Genomic DNA, 15,055 nt, shown 5'->3' with positions numbered 1-15,055 from the left:
GGAGAGGAGAAGGGGAGAATAGAATAGCCAGCAGGGAAATAGAACGACGAGGGCAATGCAATCCGACGGAACAGTATACACTTCCAGAGTCATCGAGGAAAGGCAATTCCACCCTATGTCTATCGTCAACCAAGCCCTACTCAGGGGCGACGTGGAATCGTTGGTCCGGGACATCGCTGAACAGGAACAAGCTTCAGGGACGGCCAGAGCCATCGAATAACCGCGTGCATTCGTAGTAAGTTTAAATTAAGTTCATTCAGTTTGACTCTTCTGCCCGTCCGTCTCATAGACCTGCATCACCTAGCCGACAAATGACACAGTCTATCCGTGAGCACACTCGATTGACTCGGAGGCGAAGAACATACCTTGGCCAGACACCGTACTGTATCGTTCGGCCTCCCGTCGTCCCCAGGTGTAAGCGCCGCATCCAAACCTTGCGGCATGCCCATAACCGTCTCCAGCACATCCGGCTCCAGAGCAGGTGTCATGTCCACGCTTCCCAGAATCCCAAGTCGAGTCTCCATAACCATGGCACTGGGGTTCACGGCCACGGCCACATCCACAGGGACGGCCTCGAACAGCCGGGACACTGTCAAGCTCGAGGACACCTCTGAGACCAGCAGACGCAGCCTTCGTGATGCATATACACAGTTCTTCAAACGCGGCAGTGATGAAATGGCTCTCCATCAGGCCTGTATCGGAAATCGACTGGCAGGCTTCCTGCGATGCGAGCTGGTGTCTCTTTCATTCGATGCTGCCCTGTTGGAGAATTCGTACCCCCTCGATGGATTTGCTCATATGGGCATGGCCGTAAAAACCGGGGTTCTCTGCCCAGAGTCAGCAGTTGAAGAGGTCAAGGAACTCCAAAAGGGCACAGGGATGGGAGGGAGTTATCCTGAAGCACCCCGACAATGTCGATGCGGCGATGGAGGTTACAATTAGGGATTGAGCGGCGTTCTTGAGACAGAGAGTAAACATCCGGACAGCCAGCATAGGGGGAATGACCGTCCGATTAATGGCTGGGATCTAAATGGCGGTAGTCAAGTGGTTGATGAAGCTGGATCATCTATTCGACTTCGTCTCTCGTATTCTGCAAATGCTTACGCTGAACTGAACTGACTTGGACTCGCGTCGAGAGTTGGGAACAGAGGTCGAGAAAATAACGCGTGTCAACCTGGAAGAAATCGCTGCACTTCGACTCGACATTGTATACGAGTCAGAAGAGCAGTGCGCTCGGGCCGTTCTGACAGTCTGTGGTTGACTCGACGGATGAATGATTGGATGGACGCCTCTGGGAGAGATTTACTACTAATATACTGTATTGGATTGTGAGTATCCTGGTGAATTGCAAGTGCGTTGTCAGATCAGACAGCCAATTTGATGCTTTCCTCGTCGATATCCAGCACGCCATCCCCATATTACACGAATTAACGTCCACGAGTGGCCATAGAAAATAAGTTACTGTCATCCATCCATCCATGCATAAGTCGTCATCCAGCTGCGATTACGACCCAAAACTCAACCCGTCCATCTCCATCGACGGACTCTGGTGCTGCGGCGACGCTTCCTCGCCAAAGTACTCCTGCACCCAGCTCGAGATCAGCGGGTCGAACCCCTGCGCCAGCTGCTGGAGCTGCATGCGCTCGAACTCTGCGTCGTCCTGGTCTAGCATCTGCGTGCTGCTGCTGTCGGGCTCGATGTATAGGTAGTCTAGGTTGATTTCCTGCTGTACTTGTTCGGTTGAGCCCATTAGAGCAGCAGCAGCAGCAGCAGAGTATTCCGTCCCCTCGCCGAGCGCCTGCACGGGCGCATCATCTGCCACCGTGTGCACACCGTGCCCCGTCTGCTCCGTCCCCGCCGCACTCGCTCCCCCAGGCGTCGGCACAGTTTGCACATACGCCTCGCCCACCGCAGTCACCTCATCCCGAATAAGCCGCCGCCTCGGCACCTCACCAGCCGGACCATCAATCGTCCAGGGGAGACGAATCCCGAACCCAATCGGCGGGATACTCCGCACCAGTTCCGGAAGCGCGCTGTCGTAGGGCAGTCTTCCAACCGCAAGGCTGTAGTCCACAGACGTAGAGATGAGCAGGTACGCGCGCGGGTACCGCAGAAACGCCTCGTGCCATGTATTCGCGCGGCCATGGGCCGATGTAGCCGCGACCAGCTCCATCCCGCTGCCGAGGCTGCCCTGATTCTGATTCTGGCCGCTCCCGCTCCCGCTCCCAGGTAGCTGTGCGGGCTGGCTATCCGGGTCGAAGCGGAGGAAGAGGTGCTGCGAGGTCATGTAGGCGAGGCGCAGGATGTGGTTTGTGCCTGTGGTGACGAAGTCCGTGACGTCGTAGACGCGGCTGGAGTGGCGGACGATTTCGCCGAGCGAGTCGAGGCGGCGGCGGCGACGGTCCATTTCTGAGGCGGAGGGGGAGAGCTTGAGGTCGATTGCTGTGAGGACGAGGGGCATGGCTACGTAGGCGAGGCTGTTGTTGTTAGCGATGTGCATGTATTGGGTTTGGAAGACGCACACGCTGAGAGGGAGATTCTGGGCGCGACCCTCGCGGCCAAAGTACTCCATTATACTTGTCAGGCGGCTCATCGCGTCGCGGAGGGTGTTTCCCGCGCTCCAGAGCTGGGTGATGTAGTTCTCGCCGCAGAACATGAGGTGGTTCTCCAGGAGCAGAGCCTCATAATGTGCTAGGTCGATACGCGCGGTCCTGCTTCTTAGCTCTGCCTTCAAAGTCTGGATGCGAAGGGAACGTACTGATAGTACATATAGGTGAAGTTCGTGAACAGCGTGACAGCCTCCGGCGCCTTCCCCTCCGTCCACTGGTGCAGCGGCGAACACGCCTCCCACCTCTGCATAGCGGATTTCGTGCGCGCGATCCTCGCAAGATCCTCGTGGAACTGCTCGAGCGTCAACGACGGCGCCGAGATCCCATGTGACGCGAAGACGAAGGTGATCATCTCGGAGAGCAGGACAGCGAGCCGACACTGCTCCTGCAGCACCTTGAGCATCATCCGCTTGATTTCCGGGCTGTACACGGGCGAAGTGCTGATCTCGTCGGCGAAGTCCTCTTCATCCGGTAACTCGGCGACTATCCCCATATCGAAGGAGGTGACCTGTGGTCTGCGCCGGAGACCAAGACACAGGCTGCGGTCGCGGAGGATAATCGACCACCAGAGACGCTTCTTGAGACTGGCGTTGATATCCTCTGTCGGACCGGGCTGGCAGCCGATGATCATGGCGTTCTGGATTGCGCGGGTGAGCCAGAGGCTGCAGATCTGCGGCTCGTTGGCGGATGTGTGCAGCGTTAGGAGGACGGAGCCCTGGGCCTGTGGGTGTGGACGGTCCTCGGCGTGGAGGTCATAGAGGATCTTGACGCGTTTATACAGGGTGTTGCGCGCGTTGCGTTTGTCTGTGAAGCCGCATTTGCGGATTGTTTGGGTGGATATATACTGCTCTGGTCAGTTTCTATGCCCACATATGAGAGGGATAAATAGGGATACCGGCGACCCAGCGAAGAGAATAGCCTGAAAGACAAAAAGAGAAATCTTCTTTCCAGCCGCAGGATTGCGATACACACGCCAGAACTCCGCCTCATCGATCACCGGCGAGCCCGGGTGGATGTGCAGGAAATACTGGCGAACGAACTCGTCCAGGACAGACTCCTCGGGCACACTGAGGCAGCCCTTCGACGCGAGGAAGGCGAGGTCCTCGCGGTCTAAGGTAGCGAGCCCACGCAGCTCGAGGAAGTGGTAATTTGCGAAGCTGACGTGCCCAGGTAGGGATGTTAACGACGACGAGAGACTCCTCGTGAGCTCGCGCCCGTCAGCCTCGAATGCCAGAGCGCGGATGCGCTCGAGGTGCGGGTTTGTCTGGTTAATTGTGTTATCTTGCGTTGCGGCTTGCGCATTTGCAAAGCCGGCGAAGCTGTGGCAGTCAGTATGCAAGGCACGTTCATGGCAGCTTTTCGATCACGTTCACGATCACAATCACAAGCTTGGGAGCCGCTTACTTCCGTGGCAGTTTCCCGCGCAGCACGCACTCCGGCCGGCCGTCCTGGCGACAGCGCGTGCAGGGACAGCCCCGGATAGAGGCGTCGCAGCGCACCTTGCGGTGGTGGCACCATGAGCACGCCTTGGGCGCTCTCCTCGTGCGGCGCAACATAAAAAATTTGAAAATAGTGAGTAGAACACGAGCGACAGACGATATCGTGCCGATCTGGGATGTGGAGAGAGACGATGGAGCCAGCTGCGGGAGTGATAAGTTAGACAGAAAATGGACACGCAGGCGTGCGACTGCGCGAGAAGGACCGGATCGGCCCGTGCAGTATGTTTTTCGACGCTGACAGAGGATTCTGAGGATTCTGGGGCGTGGAGAAGATGCTCACGAGAAGTTAGGGTTAGCCACCGAGTCAGGCTGCCTGACTCGACGCCTACTCTCCCCACGTCACCCTCAGCTGATCGTCTTGTCAAGCGGCCCGAAATTTACAGACTACGGATCGCTAGTTCCAGGCCAGAGACGCTCATCCAGTCGTTGGACCGCATAAATTTGTCTAGGCGTACCCCGCGTCCCCACTGCGCCTCGGTCCTACGTACCAGAGTCCACGGTTGAAGGATCGAAGTAACGAGACATTCATCTCGTAATTGACCACACTCACTTGAAAGAAAACAGAAACAAAATGGAAAAAAGAGAAGAACTGCTATATCTTCCGCTGCCCCTCGCCATACTTGGCCATGCGTTTCCGCATGTCCTTCATGTAGTACTTCACCGGAAACGTGCGAATCGCCTTCGGGAAGAACGGATACGTCGCCTTGGTAACCAGCATTGTCGACCTGTACAGCCTCTTACGGCTCTTGCTCGTCTTCAGCCCGTACGCCTCGCGCAGCCGCGGGGGCAGGAGCTCCGCCGTAACCAGCCGCAGCGTCGGCATCATCACCTTGAAGTAGACGGGCAGTTTCGGGTTATACAGCAGGTCGTGGGCCACGCTCTTGGCCTCGTCGCAGACCTCAAAGCTGGCCAGCTGCTCGTCCCAGTACACCCAGAAGGCCGCGCGGGTCCTCGGCCACATCTCCAGCGGCACGCGCAGCGAGGCCCCCAGCACCACGTACTCGCGGTACACGGCCTCCGCCTTGTCCTCGTCCATCACGCCGAAGATCTGCTCGTATAGATCGATCGCCACAGCGTACAGCGTCGCGGCCACCCAGAGCTGCGCGCTGGGGTCGTCGGCCGCGTAGTCGGGGCCCTGGATGGAGGCGTGCGCCTGGTGAACGAGCTCGATGATCTTCTTCTTCTCCCGCGGGGTGCCGAAGAGCATGCTGTAGACGTAGGTCATTGTCGTGCGCAGCCGGTCCACCGGTCGCTGCGCGAAACTGCTGTGGTAGTTGACGCCCTTGGCCACGCCCGGGTGTGCGACCTGGAGGAGGATGGCGGCCGCCCCGCCACCGAGGATGATGGCCTCGCTGACGACCTTTTGGATGTGCTGCGGGTTGTCCAGGGCGGCCATGATCAGGTCGGTCTCGCTCTGGGTGTGCTTTTCGTTTTCGGATGCGGACGACATGTTGGGCTGTCGGTCACTGAAGAAACTAAGGGGAACCAAGGAAATGAAGAGGGTAAACGGACCTGAGGACGACATTATGAATATAAAGTCACCCGCTTTCCCCGGTGCCAGCATCGGACTCTGGCTGCAGCGGCATCATATGGAATCCGTCGATACGAGCCGCGGACCGCGCTGCCGTCCGTTGTGGCAGTCTAGACCCTGATTGGCGCTGTCCACGCAGTGACATCTCTCGACTCATACGACCGAGTCAGAATCTCATCGATTCTCGGAGGGAAAGCTTCGCGATGGACGTGAACAGAGCAATCAGTTTTGAGCGATGGCGGGGTTGGTCGATCCTCCACACTTGCCACGAGGACAGGCCCGTCGACAGGCCTGTTAACAGGGATATCACGGACTGATGGAACTTCTCTCCAGATCGAAGAGGCCGATAGTCAAGCCTCAGGCCTAGACTAATATAATAACCCCTCCCTTGCCTATCCAGGGTCTACCCCACTGCATATTTTCAACCCCTGTCTGACTCTGTCACTTTGTGAGTGCGTCCCTCACGATGGCAGTGGGTGACGCGTACAAGGCCCGGATGGCCGAGAAACGGGCCATTGGAGCCCATGCCACTGGATCCAAGGACGCAGAGATCGAGCACGTCGAAACCGTGGCTGTCGGCGACGAAAAGCCGACGAAGCGGCAGCGGCTCAAGCGACACCTCGCGCGCTTCTGGTGCTGCTACCTGCTGGGAGGGATGGTCTTCCTGGCCATCTTTCTTCCCGTGTTGTACGTCTAAACCCTCTTTCTCGTGTCCTAGCAGTGTGGCCTGATGCTATTGTCAGCTTCCTCGTGGCCATCCCGGCCATTGCGCAGCGGATCGTCGACGACACGAACCTGCCCGTCTACGCGGCGCATATTACGGATCCCAAGCCTGATGCCGTCACATTCACCCTCGACACGGGGCTGACTATCCCTCTGGGACTCAGCGTGCGGCTGGATCAGTTCGACCTGAACCTGTTCAACCGCGACTCAGACCCGGAGATCACATATCTCACTGTCTCCGTGCCCGAGTACACGGTCAAGGGCAAGACGAACATCAGCGTCTCCAGCGAGGATACGCCCGTCATCGACGAAGACGAGTTCGTCAAGGCGTTGACCAAGGCCGTGTACTCGAAGCGGTTTACCCTGTCGGCGATTGGCAAGACGACCGGCCATCTCGGGGCGTTGAAGGCTGGCATCACGCTGGACAAGGACGTCGAACTTGACGGTCTGTCTTGCTGTGCCATCTCTCTATTTCTCTAACGTTCGTAGGCCTCGACCAGCTTAGCGGCTTCTCCATCGACGAAGCTGCCCTCCTGCTCCCTCCTCGGGTGGACGGTACGAACCTCCGCGGACGAGCAACGCTGCCCAACCACTCCGTCGTCACCTTCGCCATGGTACGTCCTCGTGCTAGTACTTGATCAAGTCTAACGAGATAGGGCAACGTAACGCTGAACCTCAAATCCGGCGATATCATCCTGGGCACAGCCCTCCTCCCCAATGTCACCCTCCGCCCAGGCAACAACAGCGTAGCGTTCACAGGCAAAGCCGACATCAATACAGCCCTGGCTAACATCGTCGACATCCTCTCCGCACAGACAGACGCCCTGCGCAGCGGCGAGATCGAGCTGTCCGCCTCGGGAAACCAGACCGTCTTCAACGGCGAACACATCGCCTACTTTGAGCGCGTGCTCAACGACCTCACCCTCACAGCCCGCGTCCCCATCATCCAGATCCTCCTCGACACCGTCGGGGATTTTCTCGGCGACGACTCCGAGGGCGTGATCAATACGCTCACGGATATCCTGAACAACATCGACTTCGCGTCCCTCTTCCAGGGCGTGGACTTTAACTCACTCGTCGACAGCGTCGGCGACATCGTGAATAACTTGAACCTGAACCAAGGCGATCTGCTCGACGGCGTCGACTTGAACAGGCTCCTGCAGGGAATCGACTGGCCGAAAGTCGTCGATGCGCTCGGCAGTATCCTCAGCCAGCTGGATGTCGGCGCCTTCGTGAAGAACCTCGATCTCCCTGGTCTCTTGAAGCACATCGATTGGAATAGCCTGCTCGACAGTGTAGCTGGTATACTCCGGGGCGTGGACTGGGGTGCCCTCGCCTCGACGCTTAACGCTATTCTGACGAGTGTCGACTGGGGCGCGATAGTAGAGCAGCTGCAGCCGATCCTGGATAGCCTTGACATCGGCGAGATTCTCGAGAACATCAACCTCGGGAAGATACTGGATAGCATTGCGCCGGTGATTCAGAATATCGATCTCGGTGCTATCTTTGAGAACCTGGACTGGGGGTCTATCATCCAGGGGCTGGGAAGCATACTCCAGAATGTCGACCTGGGCTCGCTGTTCAGCGGGTTTATGGACGCTCTGCAGAGCCTGAATCTGGACGACCTGTTCGATGTGGATATCGAGGGCGTGAATGTCGGCGACGTGCTGGGGGAACTCGCAGACAATGCGAATGGGACCAGCGTTGACGACGCCTTTAACAACCTGATGGACGCGCTACAGGCCTTGGGCGATGGAGCTAATACACCAGATCAATCATAGCATCAATCATATCGCAGTAAAGGCATCAAAGAGTAAAGTACAGCCAGCTACAGTTTCGCCTGAGCTTGAATCTCCCTCTGCGCCTTCTCTCTCAACATCCTCTTCAGTATCTTCCCACTGGCATTCTTCGGAATCGCCTCGACGAACCTCACGCCCCCCGTCAACGCCTTATACTTCGCCAACCTTGCCTCCAAGAACCCCCTCACCTCCTCTTCGGTGAGGTTATCACCGTCCCCAGGTCTCCGCACCACATACGCCCGCGGCAACTCCGTCCCAGGATGCCTCACAGTATCTTTAACCCCAATAACTGCCGCATCCGCAATCCCCGGATGCGAAAGCAAGACGCCCTCCAGCTCCGGCGGCGCAACCTGGAACCCGCGCACCTTGATAAGCTCCTTCTTCCGGTCGACGATGTACCACTTTCGCGTCTCGCCGTCGCAGTACGCGATATCGCCCGTGTGGAACCACCCCTCGTCGTCGAAGGCCTCTGCGTTCGCCTGCGCGTTCTTGAAGTACCCCGGTGTGACTGTTGGGCCGCGCACGCACAGTTCCCCGCGGACGCCGTACGTTGAGATGTTCTCCCCCGCGTCGTTAACAAGCCTGTCCTAGATATTAGCTCTCTCCATCAATCAAGTATACAGCCAGGAAAGCCCTAGAAGAACCCGTGGACAGGAAACGAACGCACTTCGCCTCAACATTGGATATCAACCTCCCCACAGACCCGGAGTCATCATGCTCCGGAAACGGAATCATCGTCGCAACGCAGCTCAACTCCGTCATGCCCCAGACCTGCGTGAATGGCGCCCCATCACCCAACAACCCGCGCACCCGCGCCTGCACGTCCTTATCGAGCGGCGCGGCGCCGCAAACCGCCGCCTTTACGGACTTGAGGAACGGCCGCGTGCGCGTGAGCGGGCTCATCAGCACGGCGATCGCGATCGGCGGGACGAACGTCACGTCTGTCACCTGGTACTTCTCGGCGGCGGCCAGGAAGAGCGCCAGGTCGAAGCGGCGCATCATGTACGCGGTGTGGCCGGCTTTCAGGAGGCCGAAATGCGTTGAGGGCGCGGCGGCGGCGTGGAAGAGCGGGATTGGGATGATTCTGGTGACCTGTTCGAGTTAATACAGGAATGTCCTTCAAAAGAGAAAACGAAATGAAATGAAATGGAACAGGGGAGGGGGGAGGGGTACCTCGTACGGCCGCGGATGCACCTCAAAGGCCAGCTCCTGCTGAGCAACCATATTGTGATGCGTATTCGTCACGGCCTTGGGCAGGCCCGTCGTGCCCGAGCTAAACAGTCTCGCTGCGGGCGTTGTTTTCGCGCGCTCCAAGTCGTCAAAGGCTATCCAGTCCTCTTCTCCCGAGTTGAAGAGCTCGTTCCACGAGACCCGTCCGGGGGGCAGGGGTTGGCCCTGTGTGTCGAAGATGCGGATGTGCGCCTCGGGGATGCCAACTTCCTTTGCAGCGGTGAGAATGGGCTGGAGGATCTCGGGCTCAGAGAGCACGAAGCGCGTCTCTGAGGCGCGGAAGTGGTGCGCGACCTCGTGGCTTGTGTATGCCGGGTTCGTGCCTGTGTAGACGCCGCCGCAGCCGACGATAGCCAGAACGAGCATGGAGTAATATATCTATCTCATCAGCTAACCTGTTCTACCTATTTGGAAAATGAAGGTGCGGTACATCATTAAACGAATGGATAGCCACGCAGTCGCCCTCCCTCACGCCCCAGGCGCGCAGGCCCGCGATGAGCTGCCGGACGATTGTGTGCGCCTGGTTGAAGGAGATCGAGCGGCTTGGATTTGCGACATCGATGTATACCTTTCGTCTAGTTAGCCTTGTAGCTTGTCCTCATCCAGCGGTACGAGCCGAGGATACGGACTGGCTTGTCGGGGTTGTAGTTCGGGCTTGAGAAGACGTAGGACAGGATGTCTGTCGCCGGGACCGGGAAGCGAGAGGCTGGTTCGAAGATCATACTGTGTGTTTATGTTGAGAGACGGACGGATTATCGAATGGAAAAGGCGTTATTTAAGAGACGAGGAGAAAGCTGTTGGCTTGAGCTGAAGAGGATCGTTCGTTCGGCCGTAAGCAGCCACGCGTCTCCCGTGGTTGACCCCGGTGGTTTTGTCAGCACAACTTTTCTTCCTCAGCTATGCGGGGATTGTGAAATCTATGTATTATAATCTGTCCAATAATTTACCTTGTCCTTCTTAAGAGTGGAGGAATTTTGCCCTAAAAGAGCAGACAGGAGATGAGAATAACACAGCCTGCCCGTTATGGGATAGCATCGACAGCCACTGGACGAACAAAATCACCAGGGCCAACCACAGGAGTGCTGATATCATCCGCGAGTTTCCGCAAACCTCGATTTCGAAATAAAATACAAATACTCGCTGAGGATTATTTCCTTTGTATCAGAGTGGATGATCCGACCTGACTTAGCCACAGACATTGGGTAACTGTTCAACCCACACAAGTCGAGTACGTATCACTGTGATATCTCCTATTGGAGATATTCTCGTTGGAGAGTTGACATGCATATCTATTTCCAAGGTGATCAACTGGAGACTTGTCCGAGAACCATTCTCTGTACAAAAACTGGACGCCGCTACAGCCGGATTTGGAACCGCGGATGCGTCCGTATCATCTCGCCATACTTCCAGAACAACACCGGACACCCGCACATCACGAGCGCCACAAACGCCAGCAGCGAATTCCCCCATCCCAGACCCAGCGCATCGTACATCGCCGGCCCGGCAAGCGGCAGGACAGCCCCAGCCAGCGAGCGCAGCGCCGTATTTGCCGCCGTCACGGACGCCGCGTGCAGCAGGTACGAGTCGACGAGGTACGTGTTCGCCGCCATGAACACGGTCATGAGCCCCACGGCGAAGACGGCGGTGCCGATAATGGGCACGATCCAGTGCGTCTTTGCCTGCGCGGACCAGCCGTACCAGAAGAGGCCGATGGGGATTGTCCACGCCCCGAAGAGCATCGGTGGGAGCCGGGATTCGGGGCGGAATATGCCCCGTGCGGAGTGTGAGACGGCGATTTTGTTGGCTACGACGCCGCTGATCACGAGGCCGACCAGACTCCCGATGCCGAAGCCGAGGTATGCGAGTCCGGCGAGGGATTGTGAGAAGCCGTAGGTTCTCTCGAAGATGCCGGTTAGCGTGGTGAACATCAGGTACAGGTAGCCATAGGTGATCGCGGCGAAGAGGCTGAGGAGGAAGACGATCGGGCTGAGGAAGAGGAGCTTCACAGGGCGCGCGAAGGCGTCGATGAAGACCTGCTTCGGGGCTCGGCCGCTGTCGTGGATGGAGCGGAGGGCCATGTTTCCTGTCTCTTTGCGCAGGCGCGCTGCCTTGCGCTCGAGGAGGACCGGCGCATACGATTCGCGGTAGGTGATGAGGCACCCGAGGGCGATGGCGGCAGTCTTAGGTACTCGTTAGCATTTCATGCTTTTTTTTTTTCTGAGATAAGGAGACGAACTGTAATTGCAATGACCCAAAACACCCATCGCCACCCCTCAGCCTCGGCCAGGAACCCCCCGGCAACTGGCCCGACGACTGGCCCCAGGATCGGGCCCATCGCCCACACGGCCATGATTCCCGCGCGCTTCTCCTTCTCGATCATATCTGCGATGGTCCCGGACCCGATGGTGAGCGGACACACGCCTGCGACGCCGGCGAGCAGTCGGAAGACGATGAGCTGCGGCATGTCCTGCGCGACCGCGCATGCGATTGTGAAGACGAGGAAGAGTACGTTGCAGCCGTGGTAAATGGGCACGCGACCATATAGCTCGGACATGGGAGCGATGATGAACGGGCCGACAACGTAGCCCAGGACGAAGACGGAGACGACGAACGAGGCGAGCATGGAGTCCGTAGAGCGGAAGTCGCGCATCACGCCTTGGATCCCGGGGGCGAACATCGACGAGGCGAGGGGGCTGCTGCTCATTAGCTGCGTCCGTTTTCCTGGTGAAGGAGACGTACGTGAGGAATGTGTTCATGGCGACGAGGACCAGCTGCTGCATCTTCCTGCGCGTTGTCCAGTTGAAGGGGTTCTCGGGGTCGTCAGGGCCATCCCAGTCGACCTTCTCAGCTGGAGTCTCTGTAACCCCTTTCTCGCCATTCTCTTTATTCTCACCACTCTCACCCTTCTCAATATCGCTCGAGGTCGACATCGGCCTGACTTTTCTCTATCCCTCGATCGCAGCCGAAACAGCAAGGCCGGTGGGCGTCACCCGGCCAGGCCGCTTTTTAAACCCCCTCAGAACCTCCAAAATGCATCGGATCTGGGGTAAATGCATAATTCACAACCGAGCGCCCAATCGCGCCCAAGATCAAGGGGAGTGAACCCCTCCTCTGCGGAGATTATTCCGGTTATGACGGGACAAACTTCACTCCTGACCTGGCCTGGTTCGTATTCACGATTAGTGTACGAGGAGCCGAATTTTATGCCCCGAAAGTGGGGGTGAACTGCCGTTATGCATGATTGCGATGGATAAGCGCTGCATCCGAGTCTGGCAGACACGGCTCTGATGTTCGTGCACAAATAAAACGAGATCTTGTGCTCAGTTGCTTGATGAATGGCTGGAGCTCTTCGGACAACCAGGTATGTATATCGGCCCAAGACCTCAAGGGCCCGAAAAGCGACAGAAGAGCCGCATATCGCTTTCGACGTAATGAATTGGAATATTGTGAAAGCTGCTCCGCATAAGCCTCATCGATCACCGGAGAAGTGATAACAAGCGAAGAAGATACTAAAGACCCATCCCCACAACCAAGGGAATGAAAATCAAGCATTCTGACTGAGTCTAAATGGTGCCATTACCAATGAAGCATCGATCATGGCCACCAATCTCCGGTTGACGATGGCATACCTTGTCGGATCTGGATGGTCATGGCCATTTCCCTCAAATGCTTCTCTCAGCCTCCCGCATTCAACATTGGAAAGCATACGAGATTTGTTTGATCTGCTGGAATTTCGTTGAGGATTCAAGTACTAGTACGCTAAAGTGCAGGTCAAGTTCGATTCGGGTTCGATAACGCACCACTGGCACAATGACCACCATCTTGTCATACAGGCAGCTGAGCCCGACGATAATATTCTAATGGACGGCCTCATCCGCCCCGGCCATGCGAGGGCCACCCACTCACTCGGGAGAAGGTCGATTTTCTCTTCATTCCCCGAAGTATCTGCAGGGTTATATCGAGTACATGCATCATGCGTTTCTCCTGCATGATTCTCTGTTTCCGTTTCAGAGCTATGGCAATATCCTCATGCCCGTGAGTGGGAAAGGTCGTGGGATGAGGTACATGGGGAGACCCCATGAGAAGTTCGTTGCAAGCCTGTTTAAGCTCATTCTCGGATTCCGATAGCTGAACACACTTAATCGTCGGGCGCCCTCTAACCGTCGGTTCTTAAGAACAATATCAGCAACGGTTTACCCTAAGGAGACGCAGCTCTCGACCACCGTCTCCTTGAGGGATGGTATTGGAATAGAGCTGTGTACGTCTGATAGCTTGGCGTACAATGGTAGAGTGTCCTTAACCCTCTTTGTTGGCCTTGCCGCCTTCGTTCTCAGTGGACCCGATAAGAATAGTCAATCCCTGAATCCTCCTTAGGTGGAGGCTGGGGCTGCTGTTAGAACTCGGCATATCCTGAAAAGGTGGACATAAAATGCTGTTGTCATACCGGTGTGAATTTAGCGTTTTCCATGTATTTTAGAAACGCGCTGGAGTACTCTGGCTCGTAATCGGGAATGTAAGCCAGGTCAATTAGATCCCGGACAACACTTTCTTCAGGTAGACGATCACGGTGGCCAAGGAGAACGAGTCCCGGAATCGACGACAGCTTTTTCTTAAAATACACCTCGCGCTCGGGACGAGTTTCTATCCGAACAATGCTAAGAATCTCCTCGTTCGGGTGGAGGATATCCCCAATGTCAGGAAGCTCAGTGTTGTCATACAAGTGGATGGTTTCCCGTGGATTCGGGCGGGCGACATAATATAATCCATAATACCCACTGTCACGGCCTTGCAAAGAGATTCCAAGTGCTTCTTCGACGGTTACACTAAGTTCATCAATCTTCTCTATCATGGAGGCGTATGCAAGGTCTGTGTAACCACTGTCTTGTGTCGAGGGCCACGGTGGGAATTCTGGGATGGCTATGCTGCTGTCGTCTGATTCAGCATCCGACTCGCTTATACTTTCTGGCCAAGTATATTGGAGTTCCTGGTTTAAATCCACCAGGCCTAACTCGATTCCTTGTTTCTCAGCCAGTCGCTTTAGAGCTATTGCCTCGTGCAACGTTTGGGTGCTGTATTCCTGAAACGGTCCGTCGAGTCGTATATATCGGAGCCGTAGAAACCTATTGGTGAACAGCAATAGACGCAGTTCGCGGAAAAGATCCGGCAGCATGGTCAAGTCGGGTTGACGATGATACACCCGGAGAGTCTCCAGAGACTCGGGGAGTCTTTCGTGGAGTGGCATCCGGGCATTGATGAGGGCGGCTGCAGAATCATACAGTGCATGTGTCCCCCGTCTACCCCGGTCGAGAACCAAATACCCCGTGGCAATATCAAGATGGGTTAGGACATGGAAGTCAGCAAGGTTTAAGGGATTAACTTCCTCTTCCATATCACCAAGGAGGAAGGGATTAGCTTCCTCTTCCATATTTGCAGGGTCGGGACAGACATTATGAAGAAGGATAAGCTCTCGCAGAGTTTCTTGGTAACACTGCAGTGCGGTGTTGATGGCAGAAGATGTGAGACCCGCCCAGCGGCCTGGGTTCCAGTCACGGATAAGCCCAAAACTCTGCAGCCGGTGACATCTGGAGATGACCATATCCAGATGAGTGGATTCGAAAAGGCAACCCCGTAGGTTCAGGTGTGCGAGTGTTAATGAAGGGGTTG

At 56.5% G+C, this 15,055-nt stretch overlaps 6 protein-coding genes across 6 annotated transcripts; 2 read left to right on the top strand and 4 right to left on the bottom strand.

Annotated features, from left to right (window-relative positions):
• Window positions 1–528: 528 nt before the first annotated feature.
• On the top strand, window positions 529–942 carry BJX67DRAFT_385951 (uncharacterized protein; the record flags this gene model as incomplete). The annotated part of the gene is made up of 1 exon (XM_071033970.1): window positions 529–942. One exon carries the CDS (start codon window positions 529–531, stop codon window positions 940–942), a length of 414 nt encoding a protein of 137 aa, XP_070881099.1.
• A 359-nt stretch (window positions 943–1,301) lies between these two features.
• BJX67DRAFT_367041 (Zn(II)2Cys6 transcription factor) lies at window positions 1,302–4,368 on the bottom strand. Its single transcript, XM_071030470.1, has 4 exons — window positions 4,014–4,368; window positions 3,505–3,928; window positions 2,759–3,453; window positions 1,302–2,711 (listed from the first exon to the last, which is right to left on the bottom strand). The coding sequence occupies exons 1-4, from the start codon at window positions 4,163–4,165 to the stop codon at window positions 1,505–1,507; spliced, it is 2,478 nt and encodes an 825-aa protein (XP_070881098.1). The 5' UTR covers window positions 4,166–4,368; the 3' UTR covers window positions 1,302–1,504.
• A 332-nt stretch (window positions 4,369–4,700) lies between these two features.
• BJX67DRAFT_391564 (oxygenase MpaB family protein) lies at window positions 4,701–5,564 on the bottom strand (the record flags this gene model as incomplete). The annotated part of the gene is made up of 1 exon (XM_071034811.1): window positions 4,701–5,564. Exon 1 carries the CDS (start codon window positions 5,556–5,558, stop codon window positions 4,701–4,703), a length of 858 nt encoding a protein of 285 aa, XP_070881097.1. The 5' UTR covers window positions 5,559–5,564.
• A 541-nt stretch (window positions 5,565–6,105) lies between these two features.
• On the top strand, window positions 6,106–8,282 carry BJX67DRAFT_391562 (DUF3712 domain-containing protein; the record flags this gene model as incomplete). The annotated part of the gene is made up of 4 exons (XM_071034810.1): window positions 6,106–6,326; window positions 6,383–6,807; window positions 6,852–6,976; window positions 7,019–8,282. 4 exons carry the CDS (start codon window positions 6,106–6,108, stop codon window positions 8,141–8,143), a joined length of 1,896 nt encoding a protein of 631 aa, XP_070881096.1. The 3' UTR covers window positions 8,144–8,282.
• Window positions 8,167–10,251, bottom strand: BJX67DRAFT_313485 (acyl--CoA ligase). The gene is made up of 5 exons (XM_071027188.1): window positions 10,021–10,251; window positions 9,822–9,959; window positions 9,335–9,769; window positions 8,829–9,253; window positions 8,167–8,743 (listed from the first exon to the last, which is right to left on the bottom strand). Exons 1-5 carry the CDS (start codon window positions 10,111–10,113, stop codon window positions 8,191–8,193), a joined length of 1,644 nt encoding a protein of 547 aa, XP_070881095.1. The 5' UTR covers window positions 10,114–10,251; the 3' UTR covers window positions 8,167–8,190.
• A 409-nt stretch (window positions 10,252–10,660) lies between these two features.
• Window positions 10,661–12,520, bottom strand: BJX67DRAFT_313483 (MFS transporter). Its single transcript, XM_071027187.1, has 3 exons — window positions 12,131–12,520; window positions 11,628–12,084; window positions 10,661–11,571 (listed from the first exon to the last, which is right to left on the bottom strand). The coding sequence occupies exons 1-3, from the start codon at window positions 12,319–12,321 to the stop codon at window positions 10,747–10,749; spliced, it is 1,473 nt and encodes a 490-aa protein (XP_070881094.1). The 5' UTR covers window positions 12,322–12,520; the 3' UTR covers window positions 10,661–10,746.
• Between the last annotated feature and the right edge of the window lie 2,535 nt (window positions 12,521–15,055).

This window comes from Aspergillus lucknowensis (assembly GCF_044049455.1).
Source record: "Aspergillus lucknowensis strain CBS 449.75 chromosome Unknown BJX67scaffold_73, whole genome shotgun sequence".
Classification (NCBI taxonomy): Eukaryota; Fungi; Ascomycota; class Eurotiomycetes; order Eurotiales; family Aspergillaceae; genus Aspergillus; species Aspergillus lucknowensis.
This window is presented reverse-complemented; position numbering and strand designations above follow the sequence as displayed.

Bases quoted from the DNA above. Each gene is read 5' to 3' on its own strand.
- BJX67DRAFT_313485 (XM_071027188.1), bottom strand. From the start codon at position 10,113: ATGATCTTCGAACCAGCCTCTCGCTTCCCGGTCCCGGCGACAGACATC. The intron at 9,960-10,020 runs GTCCGTATCCTC...ACTAGACGAAAG, and splicing joins ACTACAACCCCGACAAGCCA to GTATACATCGATGTCGCAAA. The intron at 8,744-8,828 runs GTGCGTTCGTTT...TATCTAGGACAG, and splicing joins ATATCCAATGTTGAGGCGAA to GCTTGTTAACGACGCGGGGG.
- BJX67DRAFT_313483 (XM_071027187.1), bottom strand. From the start codon at position 12,321: ATGTCGACCTCGAGCGATATTGAGAAGGGTGAGAGTGGTGAGAATAAA. The intron at 12,085-12,130 runs GTACGTCTCCTT...AATGAGCAGCAG, and splicing joins GCCATGAACACATTCCTCAC to CCCCCTCGCCTCGTCGATGT. The intron at 11,572-11,627 runs GTTCGTCTCCTT...CGAGTACCTAAG, and splicing joins TTTGGGTCATTGCAATTACA to ACTGCCGCCATCGCCCTCGG.
- BJX67DRAFT_367041 (XM_071030470.1), bottom strand. From the start codon at position 4,165: ATGTTGCGCCGCACGAGGAGAGCGCCCAAGGCGTGCTCATGGTGCCAC. The intron at 3,454-3,504 runs GTATCCCTATTT...TGACCAGAGCAG, and splicing joins TTCTCTTCGCTGGGTCGCCG to TATATATCCACCCAAACAAT. The intron at 2,712-2,758 runs GTACGTTCCCTT...GCTAAGAAGCAG, and splicing joins TTCACCTATATGTACTATCA to GACCGCGCGTATCGACCTAG.